The 19,536-nt window shown below is 40.8% G+C and overlaps 1 protein-coding gene across 1 annotated transcript in view; it reads left to right on the top strand.

Moving 5' to 3' along the window:
* COL6A5 (collagen type VI alpha 5 chain) overlaps positions 1-19,536 on the top strand; it is a 124,582-nt gene that overhangs the window by 65,382 nt on the left and 39,664 nt on the right. The window contains exons 30-35 of the mRNA XM_060180823.1: positions 8-44; positions 3,943-3,954; positions 6,761-7,248; positions 10,499-10,592; positions 11,385-12,044; positions 18,441-18,531. Of these exons, the coding sequence (XP_060036806.1) occupies positions 8-44; positions 3,943-3,954; positions 6,761-7,248; positions 10,499-10,592; positions 11,385-12,044; positions 18,441-18,531 (1,382 nt within the window). The remainder of the gene's footprint in view (positions 1-7; positions 45-3,942; positions 3,955-6,760; positions 7,249-10,498; positions 10,593-11,384; positions 12,045-18,440; positions 18,532-19,536) is intronic.

Below are 19,536 nucleotides of genomic sequence, written 5' to 3'. Positions count from 1 at the left end.
ATGACAGCTATGTGATCTGATCCAGTTCTTGAGGAACCATACTCGTAAGTACGCCACGGTCCATGGACACCAAGTCTTCTTCTAGCGTTTGCCCTTCTTCCGTAGCCAGTCAACAGCGTCAGGTTGAAAGCTGTCAGGAGCTGCTTGTTGCTGGCTTTGAAAGTGACTGGGATCCATGTGGATTCAGTCGGCTAGGAAGGATCGTCAGTTTCCCCAGTGAATGGGTACTCACAGGATGCACCACGAGAAGGTCGATCCAATGCATCCCAATGATTAGTGAGGGCACCTAGGCTGTTCCGAAGGAACAGAAGGCATCTAAGGTGGGCGGGAGAAAGTCTAAGCGCAGACAAGTGCCTTAGCTGATAAGGTGTGATTCATTCAGGTAGAGAAATTGTGTCCAGTGGGAAATAATTAGTGGCTAGATTAAAAGGCATTGAATTAGCTCACGCTAACATAACAACTATGTATAAAAAAGACTAGGTGGGCATGGCATTAAAAGAATGGTTGAACATGAGGACTTTGGGTTCGACAGCTAGTGAAAGCTCATTAGACAGAAGTAAAGAACTTTGACTATGGGGCAGCCATCGTGAACAGCAGTAAGGTAGTACCAACAAAGGAATGATGTAAGAATGAACATAGAGGGAGTCGGGCTGTAGCGCAGTGGGTTAAGCGCAGGTGGCGCAAAGCACAAGGACCAGCATAAGGATCCCGGTTCGAACCCTGGCTCCCCACCTGCAGCGGAGTCGCTTCACAAGCGGTGAAGCAGCTCTGCAGGTGTCTATCTTTCTCTCCTCCTCTCTGTCTTCCCCTCCTCTCTCCATTTCTCTCTGTCCTATCCAACAACGACAACAACAATAATAACTACAACAATAAAACAACAAGGGCAACAAAAGGGAATAAATAAATAAAATAAATATTTAAAAAATTTTTTAAAAATTAAAAAAAAAAGAATGAACATAGAAGGGGGCTGGGCAGGCAGTAGTGCAGCGGGGTAAGCGTACATGGCGCAAAGCGCAAGGACCAGCATAAGGCTCCCGGTTCAAGCCCTGGCTCCCCACCTGCAGGGGAGTTACTTCACAAGCAGTGAAGCAGGTCTGCAGGTGTCTGTCTTTCTCTCCCCCTCTCTGTCTTCCCCTCCTCTTTCCATTTCTCTCTGTCCTATCCAACAACAATGACATTGTCAACAACAATAATAACTACAGCAATAAAACAACAAGGGCAACAAAAGGGAAAATAAATACATTTTTTAAAAAAAGAATGAACATAGAATGTGTCATTGGTTGTAAAGAAAGAGAAAACAAAATAGGCAAAGCCCACCTATCTCATTTCTGAAAAATGGTTATTTTATTCTAAGGAAATAAAGCAAAAGAAAAATATGTGAAGATGATTGTTGAAATATTACTCATTAGACCAAAATAACTATACACTCTACTGTTTATACTTACAAAAAATTTTGATTATTGTGCACCATCTCCTGATAAAATAATCAAGTATTATTATAGGGAGATTCAAACAGAATAAGAAAATTGAATCTGTAATATTATCATATAAGCAAGTTATGTATATGCATACATGTGAAGGAAGCTAAAACTAGAAGCTAAAGTATAAAAAAATGTAACAAGGGGGAGCCGGGTGGTAGCGCAGCAGGTTAAGTGCACGTGGCACAAAGCGCAAAGACCGGAGTAAGGATCCTGGTTCGAGCCCCCGGCTCCCAACCTGCAGGGGAGTCGCTTCACAGGTGTTGAAGCAGGTCTGCAGGTGTCTATCTTTCTCTCACCCCTCTCTGTCTTCCCCTCCTCTCTCCATTTCTCTCTGTCCTATCCAACAGTGACGATATTAATAACAACAACAACAATAACTACAATAATAAAACAAGTGCCACAAAAGGAAATAAATAAAAACAATTTTAAAAAATTTAAAAAATGTAACGAGGGATTGTGCTAGGTTGTTAGAATGTTAGGTGATTTGTTTACACTTCATTTCTATTGTGACTTATATAGTCACAGTCAGATGAATAGAAAGTGGAAAAATTGGAGACACTATTCTGAAGAAGATTGGATAAACATGTGCTCATTGCCATTGCGGTGGGAGTCAAGGAAAGAAAAACAGCTAAAATTTTTTTTTAAATAATTAAGCCCAGACAGAGACTTAGTACCACTTAGATATGGAAAGAGAAGAGAAATTGTAAAGGAAAATCAATTTGTAGAGAAAGAGGATGATTCTGGCCGTTTTAGAAGTCAAGGAACCGTGTGTCTAAATTGAAATCATCTGTAGGCAATTAAAGACATGGGACTCTGCTCAAAGTGAAGACCAGGGAATGAGGCTCCAATGTGAAGACAGTCACATTCATGGTCCTTGAGTCAAATCAAGCCCCAGGGATGAACTCAGAAAGATGTCTTAGCCCAGGAGTCTGGGAGGCAGTGCACCTGCTTGTACACACAGATCCAGGTTTAAGCCCCGGGGCCTTCTGCCTGCAGAGGGGGAAAGTACATGAGTAGTGATGCTGTGTTGCAGGTGTCTGTCTGTCTGTCTGTCTGTCTATCTCTCCCTCCCCTCTTGAGTTCTCTGTATCTCTATCTAAATAAATAAAATAGCTTATTTATATTTTATATTTTTAATTTTTTAAATTATCTTTATTCCTTTTTAAGGTAGAGAGGGAGGAAGAGAGAAAGAAAGAAAGAAAGAAAGAAAGAAAGAAAGAAAGAAAGAAAGAAAGGGAGAATAGAGGGATCCAAATGACTAGATGTTTTAAGGGAGAACCAAATGCAGTGAGAATTTTTAGGAGAAGCCACTTTTAAGTAAGCTAACCTAAAAGGTGTCAAGTAGTTTCCCCAAAGCCATTCCCCTCTGCCAGACTCAAATCCCATCAGGGTGCATCTATTTCTAGACTGTGCTTCTACTCTCACAGCTGGGTTGGAGATTGAACAAATAGCAATTCTCTTAGAGAAAAAAATTAAAAGGGTCTGTTTCAACCCTTGAGAGGCAGAGGAGGCTGTGGGTTCTGTATGTACTGTGAGCTGGCAGTTGGCAATTTAGAGACCACAGGCTTGTGACAAACAAAAGGTGCTAATGGGACACTTGGACTGTGAAGCAGCAGGATAGAAGGCCAGTTGGTTGCCAATGCTATTAAAATTTTTTATTATATTGGATGGATGGAGTGACTCACTTGCTTCCTAGGAATTGCCTAGACCAGACCAGACAGGCAAGGCAGTTCTCAGATGTGTGGTTTCTTAAAGATGTACCAGCCTCCTTACTCTCCTTCTTCTCACTCTCCCCTCTCAGCTCAGACAAATTGGCAGAGTAGGCCACCTAGAGAAACCAGATGCTGTTTTGCTCAGGAAAAAATGTGTGTGTATATGTGGGGGGGGGGGGTTCACTGCCTCTCTCTACTTTTCTACATATAGAGTTGACTCAAACATAGGAGCAATATTTATTTGTTTGTTTGTTTGTTTCAGCAGAGACAAAGTTCGTTTGGAAATCCCAGTCCCCCGGGTGTTCATCAGCAAAGAAAAGAGCACCCCGTATTTTAGTTCTGTCTTGCCAAATAACCCTCAGAAGGCTGTGAGGAGAGAGACGAGAGAATAAAAACAAATAGAATTCTAGCTGTCTTGCCAATGAATCAGAAGCACACCTTTTTTTTTTTTGCTTCTCTAAGATGAATGAACAGTGTTGCAGTTTGCAACCAAAATCCTGCCCAAGCCTGCCTAGCTGCAACTCACAAGAAAAAAATGTCAGGAAGGTTCACAAATCAATAATAAAACTGTGTATGTCTTCCTCACTTCTTCAAATTCAGGATTGTAACTTAATTCTGTAGCTTAGGAATTTGTCATTTGTGATTAGAGTCAAACAAAATATTAGGCTTTGTTGCAGTTTGGGGTATTTTGTATTTTTTATCTGTATACCAAAAGTATAACAATCTTTTTCTTTCTCTTCTTTCTATAGCTTGTTGGAAAGGTGAGTGTTTTTACTATCCTGTGTTTATTTGTGATGTAATTACTGATAGAATCATTGCCTTACCAGTCGTAAAGTAATTCTCACCCTGCCCCATTCCTATGTGAAAAGGGGCTTTCTTCTTGTATAAAGACCCTTCTGCTTTTGGATAGTGACTATAACTACCTTTATTCAATCTGACTGTAAGATAGTGGCCCTGGTCCATAGGTCCTTTTGTCATCATGGTTTTTTCCAAGTCCTGCCCCAGTTTGTGACTCAGTTGCTTCAGGGAATGACCTTGTATTGCCAGAGCTCAGAGGTGGAGGAGCTCTTTGCCTAGCCATGCTCTGAGGCTCTGCGTCTTACTGACCCACTGGACACTGGCTTCAGGCATGGACAAGGCTTCTTTGCCTCCCTTTGACACATACACACACCTTTCCTCAAACCCGGTGCCTACATTTGGGAAACCACACTGTGCCAGGCTAGCTTCGCGGGCAGGAGAGAGACGACCAGGAACTCATGGCTGAGCGGGAACGCAATCCATTGTGTTTAATCAGAAAAGAAGATTCTTTTATACTTGCCAAGAAGGAAGTTGTAGGGTGGAAAACAGGATGTGACTAGGAGAGGGGGCGGAGCGAGAAGAGAGTGGGAAACAGTGGGGATTAAACCGGTGGTGATCTAACCAGTGGGGATTAAACCAATGCCCTGCAGGCAGGGCGGGTCTCAGGTAAAACAGTGATTATGTAAATAGACCACAGCGTTAAGCAATGCAGGGGAACAGAAGCAGAATTAGCCAAAGGAAAAATGATGACCAACAACACTGCTTGCCATAAATGGGCTTCCAGGGGGCAGAACTGCAGTCACTGGTATGTGGCACCTTTGACATTGTGCTTAAGCTGGTTTTTGTCAGCTTTGGTACCTGAGACACCTGCTCAACTGGACCCTGGGGTCCTGGAGCTTAGATCCAATTCCATAAATTCCACACACACACACATGCACACACTTTGCATTGTATAAGTGCCCCCTCAAACGTCCTGGGTTTGAATTAAATTTATCAGGTAATCCACGGGACACTAGAAAAGAGAAATAATAAATAGAAATAAAGCCTGCCTTCTGTGAGAATCTGTGATGATAGTTTAGTCATAAGGATGCTTATCGACCACTTCACTAATGATTTTTATATAGTGCTAAGGAATGACTCATTTTTCATAAATGTTATTATCTTTATTTATTGGATAGAGACAGCCAGGAATCGAGAGAATAAAGAGAGATATTGTACTTCATGATCAGTTTTCACATTTGAAATATTTCTTCACAAAAAATGTGATTCAAAAGATCTCTATTTATATTCCTGAGAACAGTGGTTGGAATGTGAAAATATACTGAGCTTAATATGCTTTGGGAGTTAGCCCAATTAGGGCTGATAGACTAGCTGGAGTAGATAGGAACACATAATTTTGTATTTATTTTTTCTCTTTCTGTATCCAGACTTACCAGGGACATTGTAAAGTTGTGTAATATGTATTGGAAAGACTCCTACAGAATTCCCAGCAGTCGGTCATCCCAAGACTATAAGTATTAACTGGTAATTGCTGTCAGTTCATAATAATAGCTCCTTAATAAGTGCAGTCAGTTCAATAATAGCTCCTTGCAGGCCTGCCATAGCTCTTGCTGTACCCTCTACCACCCTGGCTTTCATTCAGAAGCCAGCTTCCAGGACGTCCCTGAATGCTTGTCTCCTTAGAAACCATCCCTGTCCTCTGGCTATCCGTCAAGGATGGTACTCATTCTGTGCCTTGAAAGGTCCAGTGACCAGTCTCAGAGCAAGTTCCTTAAGGGCAAACCTGCACATGTGTCTCACAGTGCACACCAATCACATGGGAAAATAGTATTCCAGACGTATTTGTGGTACAAATAGATGAAAAACATCCAGTTGACTTAATCATTATTGGTACATTCTGTCTGAAGGTTTCCAGAAAAACAAGACTCGCAAAATCCCTAGTTAGACCTGACTTCTCATTACTCATTAAAATTATATACAAGAAAATGTACTTTTTGGTTTAAGTTCATTTTATTCAAAATGTATTTATGAGGGAGGGGGTGGCAGAGAAGAAAAGAAATGGGGGGGGGCAGAGCAACACTGACACATGTGATGCTGAGATCACACTTGAAACTTCATGCTCCATCTCCTGGGCCACTGAATTCATTTTTTATTTTTTATTTTTTGCCTCCAGGGTTATTGCTGGGATTCAGTGCCTGCACTATGAATCCACTGCTCCTGGAGGCTGTTTTTCCCATTTTTGTTGTCCTTTTTGGTGTTAGTGCTGGATAGGACAGAGAGAAATGGAGAGAGGAGGGGAAGACAGAGAGGGGGAGAGAAAGATAGACACCTGCAGACCTGCTTCACCGCCTGTGAAGTGACTCCCCTGCAGGTGGGGAGCCGGGGGCTCGAACCAGAATCCTTGTGCCAGTCCCAGTGCTTCATGCCATGTGCACTTAACCCGCTGTGCTACTGCCCCACCCCCCAAATTCATTTAAAAAATATTTATTATTTATTCCCTTATCTGAGACAAGAGAGGAAAAAATGACTCTCAGAAGCAGTAATAGGTATACATATGACTTAGGAAGGAAGTGGAGGCAAAAGCATAGAAAATAATGGGCAAAATACATAGATATATTGATAAGTATCGATAAGTATAGTTATAGATATAAAGTCAACCTATCATTTCCCCAAAGGGTGACACGAACCAGCCTCACAGGAGGGAAGGGACTTGGAAGGGCCTTTGACCCAAGGGAGTAGTTCAGTGCTTCTGCTTTTCATTTTTTGTAGAAAAGTGCCCAGCATACCCAACAGAGCTGGTATTTGCCCTGGACCAGTCCCATGATACCGAAGAACAGAGGTTTAATCAAATGAGGGAAATGATCATTTCCATAGTCAAGAAGCTTCACATCAGGGAGAATAACTGCCCTGTGGGAGCAAGGGTTGTCGTGGTTTCCTATGACTCACAAGCCAGATACCTGATCCGGAGGTCTGACTACCACAGCAAGAAACAACTCCTCCAGCTTCTCTCCCAAATCAGCTATCAACGCCCTATGGCGGACCAGGATATCGGTGACGCCATGAGGTTTGTGGCTCGGCACATCTTCAAGCGGACATTTGCAGGAGGCAATGTGAGGAAAGTCGCCGTGTTCTTCAACGCTGGACAGGCGGTCAGCCAGTCGTCCATCATCACGGCCACCATGGAGTTCAGTGCCTTGGACATCACTCCAGCAGTCATTACTTTTGATGAAAGGCTTTTCCTTGATGAAGCTTTTGAAGTAAGGACTTCCCTTGGTAACATCTTTATACCTTCATTTATTTCTTTAAAGTGCCTTCTTTTTTTTTTTTTTTTTTTTTTTTTTTTTTTTTAGGAAGGATTTATCTATGAGAGAGGGAGGGAGAGAGAAGCACTTCTTAGCTCTGGCTTATGCTGGTACCGGGAATTGAACCTATAGCTTCCAAGCTTTAGGAATGAAAATCTGTTGTGCTAGCCCTGAGTTATCTCCCTGGCTCCACTTAATGTCTTTATTAGTGGTACTATAGACATGGTAAGAGTGGGGACTGAGGGAACATGTGTGACCGTTTGATCCACTTCATAGTTTCCATGGCTATTTCATTGCCAGAGTCCATGAAATTCAATATTTAATAAAGTCATACACACACACACACACACACACAGAGAGAGAGAGAGAGAGAGAGAGAGAGAGAGATTTCTTCAGCCCTCTGAACGGATGTGATTTCTATCCATGTTAAAAATAAATAACTTGGGTTGAGGATTATGGCCATGCAAAAAAGACTTTCAAGTACCTGAGTTACCTGAGGTACTGAAGGTCCCAGGTTCAATTGCCAGCACCCCCACAGATAAGAAAATTGAGGCCAGAGACATCTAGTGACTTCTCCACTTTCCCACACCTGCTGAGTTGCTAAATCAAGATTCAAATTCAGGGTGGTGTGGAGAGGGTTCTAATGAAGTGTTCTGCTAACTTTCCACAGATCTAGTATTTCTCAAATCTGTCATCCAGTTGCTGGATCTAAACCACTTCTCTGAGCCTGGAAGAGATAAAGTTCAGCAAATATTTGAAACCTTAAAGTTGTGTAAAACATATGAATAGGGGCTTGTTTTCTCAAGAAGTGTTCTGACCCTTGTGGAACTGTGTATTCCCATGAGATATAGTCTTCCATTTCCAATAATAATAATAAAACCTAAGGAATTTCCCATATAGGGACTGAGTGGTGGTGCACTTGGTTGAGCACACATGTTACAATGTGCAGGTTTGAGTCCCAGGTGCCCACCTGCAGGGGAAAGTCTTTGCAAGTGATGAAGCAGGTCTGCAGGGTGTCTTTCTTTCTCTCCCTCTTTACCACCTTTTCCCTCTTGAATTGTGGCTACCTCTATCTAATAAATAAATAAATATTAAAAAAAATTTTAAGGAAAATTTCCACTCCCTCTTCTACTGTTTTCCATATAAGACTTTCCATGAAATGTATTTTCCTGATTCTGTGAAAGCATCATGTCATTCTGAGTAATGACAAAGCTCTATATTTCTAGCAAATACTCTATCTCTGTTAAAGAGAAGCTCTTTATAGTAAAATAAAATTAGTCTGCTCATAGCACATCCAAGAATATTCTGGAAATAGAAGCCTCACCATACTACCTTCCAAAATACATCACAGGAAGTTAAAGCTTTCTTTTTCCATAAAATTAGCTGGTTTTATAACTAGATAATTTATTTAGTATTATATATCTCCCCTATTAGATTGTACATTTTGTTATATTCTGTTATACTCTTACAATTTACAAATTTTGTAAGTTTTGTTCATCCTGTATTTCCAGCATCCAGAACTCTAGGCATTATCAGTAAATATTCATCTAAGTGAGTTAATAAAAAGCATGTGGTTTGTATCTGTGAATATATATTCACCAAGGTTTACCAAGGCACTTGTTCTTAATGAGGGAGATCCAATGTAGTAGATATATTCTGTCCAGTCCTATGGGTAGAATGGGTGTGCTTCTTTTCATATGCTAATTCAGCACTTTACAGAAAAACAGAAGGTGTGATTCATATAAACCTTTGATTGCCAAGAGAGAATGATAAAAAGCATGAGCATCCTGTGGAGTGAAAGATACCTTCATCAGCATTTGAGAGTGATCGATTTTTTTTTCATTGAAATGAAAGGGTCGGCCTTACAGGGTGCCACACCTAAGCTGCTGCCAGATAGTTACTAACTCACTGAGTAAATGAACACTGTTCATTACCTAACTTGATGGCTATTTCTGGAAAATATAGTCAAGAAGCAAAACCAGGCAGTGTTCAACAAAAAATTTTAAATAGAGTTATTTTTTTAAGCTGTTTGGGGCAAGGGCAGCGGAAGGTAGAGGTAAAGAGAGTTTTCCTTTGTTCATATCAGTGACTGGGATTGGAGCCAAAGCCTCACTTATACAAGGAATACACTTTGCCTAAGTTGCCTACTGGACCACAGAATTAACTTTTGGATAGTCTGTGATTCAGAATTTCCATTTGGTACCCCAAAGTAGCACATCTTTCTAGGTAGTGTGACTAGGGCAGGAACAGTTGGGACTGCTATTTAAAGAAGTCAAAGCATATTTGTGAAGGCAAAGTTTCTGCAAGAACAAAACCTCTGAAGCTGATATGTAGTAATATAATGAGCAGGTTTATAACCAGAAGAAGTAAAAATTCAGTGTAGAATTAATTGCTAACTTGGAACTAAGAGAACTTTTTTTTTTGTCGGTGTTGTTTTCACTACTGTTTTTCAGAGAGAGAGAGAGAGAGAGAGAGAGAGCCAATGTGTGTGTGCATGAAAGAGAGAGAGAAAGAGAGAGAGAGAGAGAGAGAGAGAGAGAGAGAGAGAGAAAGGGAGAGAGAGAGAGAGAGACCACAGCACCAAAGCTTCCCTGTGTTCAGGGGTTGGTGGGTGCTGAGACCTGAAGGCAGGCTGCATGCATGACAGAAGACTAAGAGAGAACTTTTGTTATCTGTTGCCACCAAGGCTGCACTGGGGTTTGTGTTTGCATGATTGCACTATTCCTAGAGAACTTTTTGTTTGTTTGTTTTTGTTTTCCCCAGATAGAAGGTGAAAGGCAGAGAGTTCATGAAATTTTTCTAGTCACAGTTACTCCCATGTCATAGTTGGGAGAAACTGCATCCTTCTACATGGTAAAATGTATTCTCCAAGAAAGAACTTTCAACATTTACCCCAGTGGAATGAATCTGGTGGTTATTCTGTGACAGTTTTCTCAATAGACATATCAGTGCTGATCATATTACTTTTTTGGATTATGTTTAGGATAAAAAAAGTGTGTGTGTGTGTGTGTGTGTGTGTGTGTGTGTGTGTGTGTGTGTGTGTGCAAACCCATGCGAAGTAGTGAATAGAGCAAAGAATTGTTATGAAAATGTTGATGGTCAGCAAGGCGCTTTTTAAACTAATATTTAAAGTGGGTCCATAGTGGCTTTTTGATAATGACTAAAGAAAATGAACAAGCAAACGTAAACTTCTTTCTCAATACAGTTTGACGACACTGGAACATTTCAGGTGATCCCTGGTCCTTCACGGGGAATTAATGAACCTCCAGAAAGACTTTGGCTCTGTACCCTTTGCTATGGTAAGATCAATACAAATGATTTATTGTGCTGAGTTGGCTAAATGTGTTTGGGTGAGTTACTAAATCTTACTTTTTTGATTATAGACCTTATGTAAAAATTTCTGGTCTTCTAATATCCTATGTCAGGATTTTAATATTTGCAATGTTTGTGGTTTCCATGCTGTGATGGAAGTTAGTTAGAAGATTATCCACATGGATTTTCAAAGAGACAATTTAGAAATTTCTATAAAAAACTCTAAAATATTAAACACATTTTCAGTATGAGTCAGGATATGACTTGCCTACTTCAAATGTACATGCTACCTACATCTGCTTTTAACAAAGACCTGTCAAGAGAGTCTGCTAGTAGTCACAGAAAAATTGAAACACGGATGATTTATTATTAAATGTTGCAAGATTAAATGTATATTAATAACATTATTAATTCTTACTAAACAATCACTGAATTGGGAGTTAGGCAGTAGCCCAGCAGGTTAAGCACATGTGTCACCAAGTGCAAGGACCGAAGTAAGGATCCCAGTTCGAGCACCCGGCTCCCCACCTACAGGGGAGGTCGTTTCATAAGCAGTAAAAAAGGTCTGCAGGTGTCTGTCTTTCTCTCCCCCTGTATGTCTTCCCCTCCTCTCTCCATTTCTCTCTGTCCTATCTAACAACCACGACATCAATAACAACAATAGCTAAAACAGCAAAGGCAACAAAAGGGAAAATAAATAAATATTAAAAATTAAAAAAAAAACCAATCACTGAATTACCAAGATTGAATCAATGACGAGTGTCTCTCTGTATTTTCAGATAAATGTTTTCCAAATGCCTGCAGCAAAGATATCATCTTACCTGAAAATGCATACATGGATGTAGCCTTAGTCTTAGACAATTCTCGGCATGTAGCAAGTGAGGAGTTTCAGGCCCTGAAGACCTTGGTGAGCGCAATGCTTGATAACTTTATCATTTCCTCAGACCCTTTAGTGTCAGACTTTGGTGATAGGATTGCCTTGTTGACCTATTCTCCTTGGGATCACTCCCAGAGAAACCAGGGTGCAGTAAAAACAGAGTTTGACTTCACAACTTATGACAACCATGTTCTAATGAAGAGCCACATTCAGACTTACCTCCAGCAGCTCCATGGAGATGAGGCGATTGGCCCTGCACTGCTGTGGACCATGGAGAACCTCTTCCCTAGCTCACCTTACTTGAGAAAACACAAGGTGATCTTTGTGGTGTCTGCTGGGGAGAATCAAGAGAATAAAGAATTCCTAAGGAAGATGGCGCTGAGGGCCAAGTGTCAAGGCTATGTCATATTTGTGATTTCCCTCGGCTCACTACATAATCATGGCATAGAAGAAATAGCCAGCTACCCACCTGATCACCACTTGATCCAGCTTGGGAGAATTCACAAACCAGATCTGAATTATATCCTGAAGTTTCTAAAGCCATTTGTATACTCAGTCAGACGTAAGTTCTTCCTTGTTCCTTTTTTTTTTCTTAACAAATTAGTTTTTGTTATTGATATTGATAGTTCAACATGAATTTGTGTCTCTAGCCAACCTGAGTAATGAGTTAGGTGATGACACGGGGACACGAAGGGGACATATCCTAGTTATACTCTGTTCATATCTTGGTATGAGCTCTTTGTGTGTGTGTGTGTGTGTGTGTGTGTGTGTGTGTGTGTGTGTGTGTGTGATAAAGTATCTTAGTCAAATCTTAGCACTGGAAAACACAGAATGACTGTATGTCTCTCCAGTCACATTTGTCTCACTCAACCTTAGGGAGTTCTAGCAGCTCTTAGTAGTTCTCATATGAGCATTTGAATATAGATTTTCTTTTAGGAGCCAGCTTGTGGGCCAGCCAGTAGACCACACAGGTCACCATGTGTAAGAACCAGGGTTCAGGCCCCTACCCCCTACCTGCAGGGGGCAAGCTTCACCAGAGGTAAAGAATTGCTACAGGTGTCATTCTTTCTCTCTTTCTCTCTGTCCCCCTTCTCTCTCAATTTCTCTCTGATGCTATAAAAAAATTGACCACCAGGATCAGTGGATTTATTATGCAGGCCAGTGAGCCCCAGCAATAACCTTGGAGGCAATAATAAATAAATAAGCATAAAATTAAAAAAAAATTCTAAGGGGTCCGGTGGTGGCACACCTCCCTGACTGAGCACACATGGTGCCATGCATAAGGATACAGGCTCAAGCTCCTGCCCCTCCCTGCATGAGGGATGTTTCAGAAGTGATGAAGTAGTGATGCAGGTGTCTCTCTTTCTCCCTTTCTATTCCCTGTCCCTCTCAATTTCTCTCTTTCCTACCAAATAAAAAGTAAACTGAATTAAATTAAAGATAAAAGCTCTCCCCACTTACTTTGTTTATAACCTTGGCGCACTCTGGAAACCTGGCTGAAGGTGTAAAGATGAAAGATCCTCTGATGCTCTAAAGAAATATACGAAGTCCACAGGATTGCTATTGAAATGATTCTGAAGATCACCAGTAAAGCCTGGGACTCTGCATTTCTAAGAAGCTCCTCCAGGATTGCAGTGCTCTTGTCTACAGATAACACTGAGTGTCCAGCCTCTGAGTCAGTGCATTATCAAGTGTCACTAATTAGATTGTTGCCACTACAAAAACCGTTCTGTGAGAAGTACAGAAATTGAGAGTAAACACTTAGGGTCTTTTAAAGTAATTTGATATTGGCACAGCGTGTGAGCGCGTGAATGCTGTATTCTCTCATTTAGCCACAAATAAAAATAAAGTATCAGTCTGCAGAGGATTCGATTTTTTTCTTTCTTGGTCACACATAGTTTGAGAAGTCCTCTTCAACTGGGGATGATTTTGCCCTCTAGAGGACAAGTGGAGAGAATTTTAGCTATCATAAGTAAGGGAAAAATACTACTGTCATCTAGTGGCTAGAGACCTGGATTGCTACTCCAAATGGCAGTAGGTTTACATTGAAAACCTCTGCTCTAGGGGGTCCTGCAGAATCAGAGCTGAAGCTATTCTTTCTGGACACAAGATAGACTTAAAATTCGACTCAGGTGGAACCCATACTGCCACCCTAAAATCACTGAGTTGCCCTGATCTTAAAGGAGTTTCCAACACCCCCATAGTGACTGTGTCTGGAGAGTTCACTCTTCATTACAGAGAGAGATCCGTTTTCTCCTGTAATTAATATTCCACTGAAGGACCCAGTCATTGCCTTCTTGGGATCATATGTTATCATAAACCAACATATACATTAGAAAGGATAAGAGATGCTTTCAATTAAATTTTGATACTGATTATTAGAGTGTTTTTATTTTATGATATTTGAAAGGGTTCTTTGACTGCCGAATAATTTTACTCATTTGGAATCTAGAGAACTGATACACATGAACTTGTAGGAAAAAAAGAAGAAAAAGTCACAGAAGTAAGTAAGCTATTTCTAAGACATGTGAGAACTGTGGTAGTTATCTCTGGAAGAGAGGAGTGTGAGGACACAGAACTTTAGTGTGGGTGTGGTGAACAGAAAAAAGTAAATTATTATTATTTAAAAAGAAAGGGTTCTTTGAGCCTTTGACTACTATAATATTCACACTTGTGGATATATAAAAAGGTAGTGTATTTGACATAGACTGGTTAAGGTATTCTTAAAATGTCTACTTATTCAAAACTTTACTCTTCTTCAGGGAGATAACTCATTATTGAAGCATAGAACATGCATGTCTGAGGCCTCAGAAGCCCCAAGTAAAAAACCCATCACTGTCCATGTGCCAGAGCTGAGTGATGCTCTGGTCTTGGACTCTCTCTCTCTCTCTTCCTCTCTTTGTCTCTCTCCCTCTCGTCTTTTCATATAAATTAATAAATAATATGTTTCCAAAATGCTGAGTGATATTCTGGTCTCCTGTTCATAAAAATTAATCAAAATATGTTTTCAATTTTGTGAGCTATTTTTAATTGACTGATGTGACCTACTTTGTGACTCAGAATCATTAATATCTATTTTTCTCATGCTGTATTTTGTTCTTTGTACCGTTGGTATTAATGATGATGCAGAACTTCAAAAACTAAAATAGCCTGGAGCTGGTTTTGCTGTGCTCTTAACTAGGTTTGCATTTATGGTGAGATGCCTTACTTTTGCTGTCCATTTTTACAGCATCGTTAAGCACATCAAGATAACTGCCTTTATATACATAACCCATTGGTTCATGGGCTTGAAAGAGTCGACTAATTGTCTTTCTGGCATTCCCCCCCCCCAAATACTGATTCAGTACAACACATTTTAGTCCTGGTGTGTTTGCTGTTTTCACATGCCCAGGTAATAATAACTGCATCACAGTCCCTGCCTGCCCAACAGTAACTGTAAATGCAATTGCTTAGACGACAGTGGCTCATTTTGGAGAACTAGAAAGAGAGTCCCATTTTAGAAGCACAGAAATACTAGCACTATAAAACCATAAACATTCTATGAGACATTTCTATGGAGCCTTGGATTGTTCAGTGGTCAAAACTTCCTTTACCAGAAGTATGTCTATTTTTATGAAGGAGGGAGGGACCAGAAACTGTACACATTTCAATTTTCTTTTTTAAAAAGTCTATATTTTTTATTGGTGATTTAAAAGATTAGGAGAGGGAGTCGGGGGATAGCACAGTGGATTAAGCGCACGTGGCACAAAGCGCAAGGACCGGCGTAAGGATCCCGGTTGGAGCCCCCGGCTCCCCAATTGCAGGGGAGTCGCTTCACAGGTGGTGAAGCAGGTCTGTAGGCTCCTATCTTTCTCTCCCTCTTTCTGTCTTCCCTTCCTCTCTCTATTTCTCTGTCCTATCCAACAACAATGACATCGATAATAATTACAACAATAAAACAAAAAGGACAACAAAAGGGAATAAATAAATAAATAAATGTAAAAAAAAATTAGGAGAAAGTAAGGGCATAATTGTCCTACCACTCCCACCAGCCAAGTTCTGTGTCCCCAAACCCCTGCAATGGTAACCACCATAGTTCTCCCAAGGTCATAGATATGGGTTGACTATATATATTTTTTTCTCAAGTTCATGTATTAAAATTCCCTGCTTATACTTCAGTACTCTTTTTATGAGTGAAATCAACCTGGAGTTGTCCTTCACTTCTTTACTTACTTCACTAATTCACTAATAATAATCACTGCCAGTCCCACCCATTTAACCCTAGAAGACATATTATAGTAGTACAACACTGAGTTTATATTATATGATTTTTTTTGTATTTATAAGACTCAAATTAGTGATTTTTTTATTCCATTGTTAAAGGATTTCTTAGCTATGTACCCTTCATAGGGTTTTAAAAAATTTTTTTATTTATAAAAAGGAAACATTGATAAAACCATAGGATAAGAAGGGTACAGCTTTGCACAATTCCCACCACCAGAACTCTATATCCCATCCCCTCCCCTGATAGTTTTCCTATTCTTTAACCCTCTGGGAGTATGGACCCAGGGTCATTGTGGGATGCAGAAGGTGGAAGGTCTGGCTTCTGTAATTGCTTCCCTGCTGAACATAGGTGTTGACAGGTCCATCCATACTCCCAGCCTGTCTCTCTCTTTCCTTATTAGGGAAGGGCTCCGGGGAAGCAGAGCTCCAGGACACATAGGTGGGGTCATCTGTCCGGGGAAGTCTGGTCGGCATCATGCTAGCATCTGGAACCTGGTGGTTGACAAGAGAGTTAACATATAAAGCCAAATTGTTGACCAATCATGGGCCTAAAGGCTGGAATAGTGCAGATGAAGAGTTGGGGGCCCTCCATTTTGTAGATAGCTAGTAGGTATATTTTAGTTGTATCCCAAAGGGCCTGCGGCTATACTAGGTTGTTTTTTTTTCTTTCCCCTGAGCCTGAAATCTGATATGCCAGTGGATCCAAGTTATTGTCCTGGGGAGATGATGTCATGGCTGGAAAAGGACCAGAAAGCTGGATCAGGGAAGAGAGTAGCTCCCAAATATGGTAAAGGTGTATAAATATTGTTGACTATAAACCCCATCGATTTGATGTGGTCTGGGGCCCACTGTCAACTTAGGAGCCTGTGTGACCTATGAGTCCTGTAGATCTGAGCTCACAGTCTGTGTTCATAAGTAGGAATGTTTCACGCTGCCCCAATATCAGGACCCATCTTTCTTCCTCAAGTGTAGCTTAGAGTATGTTGTCCAGCCTCCCTTCGGAGGATGGAACATTCTCTACCATTGTTGATCTAAGCTGAGGACAAGGTCCTATGGGGGCCTACAAAGGGGTCCATTTTGTTGTTCCTGATAGAGATGACCAGTAACAATGGAAACAGGGATTTATTCAAGGTCTAGGCCCATCATGTCTGTTTGGGAATCTCAGGACTCCCGGAATAGGGCCCCAGCTGTTGGAGTGGCCTGATAGTGACTAAAGAATCACAGTTAAAGTGTGCCAGTCTCTCGCCCTTATTCAGCTTTTGCAGTCCTTGCTTCGCTAAGGTTAGCTTTGGAGTGAGTGAGAGAACTGTAATAGGAAGTAGGTGAGGAGGGTAGCTAAGTCTAAGTAGACACTATTTCATTATGAACTTTATACTGACTCACTGCAGACTATTGTGTACTTTTGCTTTCAGGAATATATTTTGCTCTAATTTATGGATACATGTGAACATACGCTCTATCTCACGGGACCTGGTCTATATCTGTATCTGTATCTACATCTGTATCTACATCTGTATCATCTGTATCATCTGTATCTGTATCTGCATCTGCATCTGTATTTGTATCTGTATCTATATCTATTTCTGGTATTTTAAACTTTTAATCAGGAAAATGAAAAGGCAGGTACCAGAGAAGCATGTGGACCATTTGGGCAAAGGCGGATGGCCTTATTACACTTAGCAATTTTCCAGAGCTTATAGAGCAATATAAAAATGGGTATGAGGAACCCTATTATTTAGGTTGTTCAGCTAAAATATCTTAAATGGTTCTTTCCCTCACAAGAAATCAGTGGTAACTAGAAGCACAGAAATACCATTATGTGACAAAATACTGCCTTTTCTCTATTTAACACAATAGCATTGGCTTTTAATGAAAACATTTTAATATGTCAAAATAAAACTCGCCCTGGATTATGCTACCTTGAGCATAGAAATCACACATCTGGGAGTCGGGCAGTAGCGCAGCAGGTTAAGCACACGCCATGCAAAGCGCAGGGACCAGCGCAAGGATCCTGGTTCCAGTCCCTGGCTCCCCACCTGCAGGGGAGTCGCTTCACAAGCAGTAAAGCAGGTCTGCAGATGTCTATCTTTCTCTCCCTCTCTCTGTCTTCCCCTCCCCTCTTTCCATTTCTCTCTGTCCTGTCTAACAACAACGACATCAATAACAACTACTACTACAACAATAAAACAACAAGGGCAACAAAAGGGAATAAATATTTTTTTAAAAAGAAAGAAATCACGTATCCCTGTGTCCCAGTTTCCTCTGAATTAAACAATCTGAGGGGGTCTGTTTCTATAACCCTGGGAATTCTGTTCAAACCAATTAAAATCTAGTTTTAAGACCAGCAAGATGGCTCTCCTGGGAGAATACCTGCTTTGCCAATATACTTGATACAGACTTGATTTCAGTCCCCACTGTATGTCAGGAAGTTTCAGTGCTGGGATGTCTTTCCTTCTCTCTTTTTGTCTCTCTGTCGACTCAGAGAAGTGAAGGCCTAATGACAACATAAGAAAAGAAACTGAGTTTTGAACGCTATTTTTCTCTCACAACCAATGTATTTTTTCATCGAAACCAAATTTTGCTGAAATAGTTTAATGACATGTATTGCATCGAGGAGATTCCTGTTGGGATTCTCTTTACATACGAAACACAATTTTCAGTTTAGAAATTTAATTCTACTTTGCTCTCTCAATAGAGGGATTCAATCAGTACCCACCACGAATGCTTGAGAGTGCCTGCAGCCTCATCAATTCAGAAGCAGAAGATGATGGAAAGAACTATCTCTTGTGAGTTAGTGAGCTCTTATATTCACAAGAGACTGCTAATTGACTGATGTGTGTTGAACTGGATTGTGGCAGGTTATTTGCCTGAGGAAGTTAAGAGGGTCTGTAAAGTATTCCATTTGTGAAACTACCTATCAAGCGTGCCCTCTGTATTGAAAGCTTTAGAACACCCTCATGAGCCTTATTAACTTTCCCCCATTCAATCCATGGTTTTCTTAGAAATCCCCATATTGAAATTTGACACAAAACTGAATGCATAATTTAGCCATCTCCCCCTCAGTCTCTCTGACTTCACATCCCTCCCCACTGTAGGGCTGAGTTCTGACTACACTGAACTCCTGTCTGCTAGGTGTGAACTGTTATTTCACCGTCCTAGGCTCCATTCACAAAGACCAGTGCCCTACCCCTTCTAGCAAAACCCTACCCATATCTTATGCTCCAGATGGAAGCTCCTCTTTGAACTGTATCTCTTATATCAGTAATTGTCCCCCTTTTTTTACCACTTTTCTGTATCCTTTTTATTGGGAGGTTATTCGCTTACAGTATAGTTGTTGGCACATGCAAACAATTTTTTAAATATTTATTTTATTTATTTATTCCTTTTTGTTGCCCTTGTTGTTTTATTATTGTAGTTATTATTGTTGTTGTTATTGTTGGATAGGACAGAGAGAAATGGAGAGAGGAGGGGAAGACAGAGAGGAGGAGAGAAAGATAGACACCTGCAGACCTGCTTCACCGCCTGTGAAGTGACTCCCCTGCAGGTGGGGAGCCGGGGTTCGAACCGGGATCCTTATGCCGGTCCTTGTGTTTTGCGCCACCTGCGCTTAACCCACTGCGTTACAGCCCGACTCCCCCGCAAACAATTTTTTATCTCACCAAGATGGGTGTCTGCAAAACAGTCTCACCCACATTACACTTCTGCTGAGGAATATATTATAGTTTATCCCTGTGTCTTGTCTCACTTAAAGCCTGGGGCTGTGTATGACTTTTTTTCCCACCTTCAACACA

The sequence above is a fragment of the Erinaceus europaeus genome, chromosome 21, assembly GCF_950295315.1.
Source record: "Erinaceus europaeus chromosome 21, mEriEur2.1, whole genome shotgun sequence".
In the NCBI taxonomy this organism is placed as follows: Eukaryota; Metazoa; Chordata; class Mammalia; order Eulipotyphla; family Erinaceidae; genus Erinaceus; species Erinaceus europaeus.
Note: the sequence above shows the minus strand (reverse complement) of the source record. Positions and strands in the feature narration are given on the sequence as shown.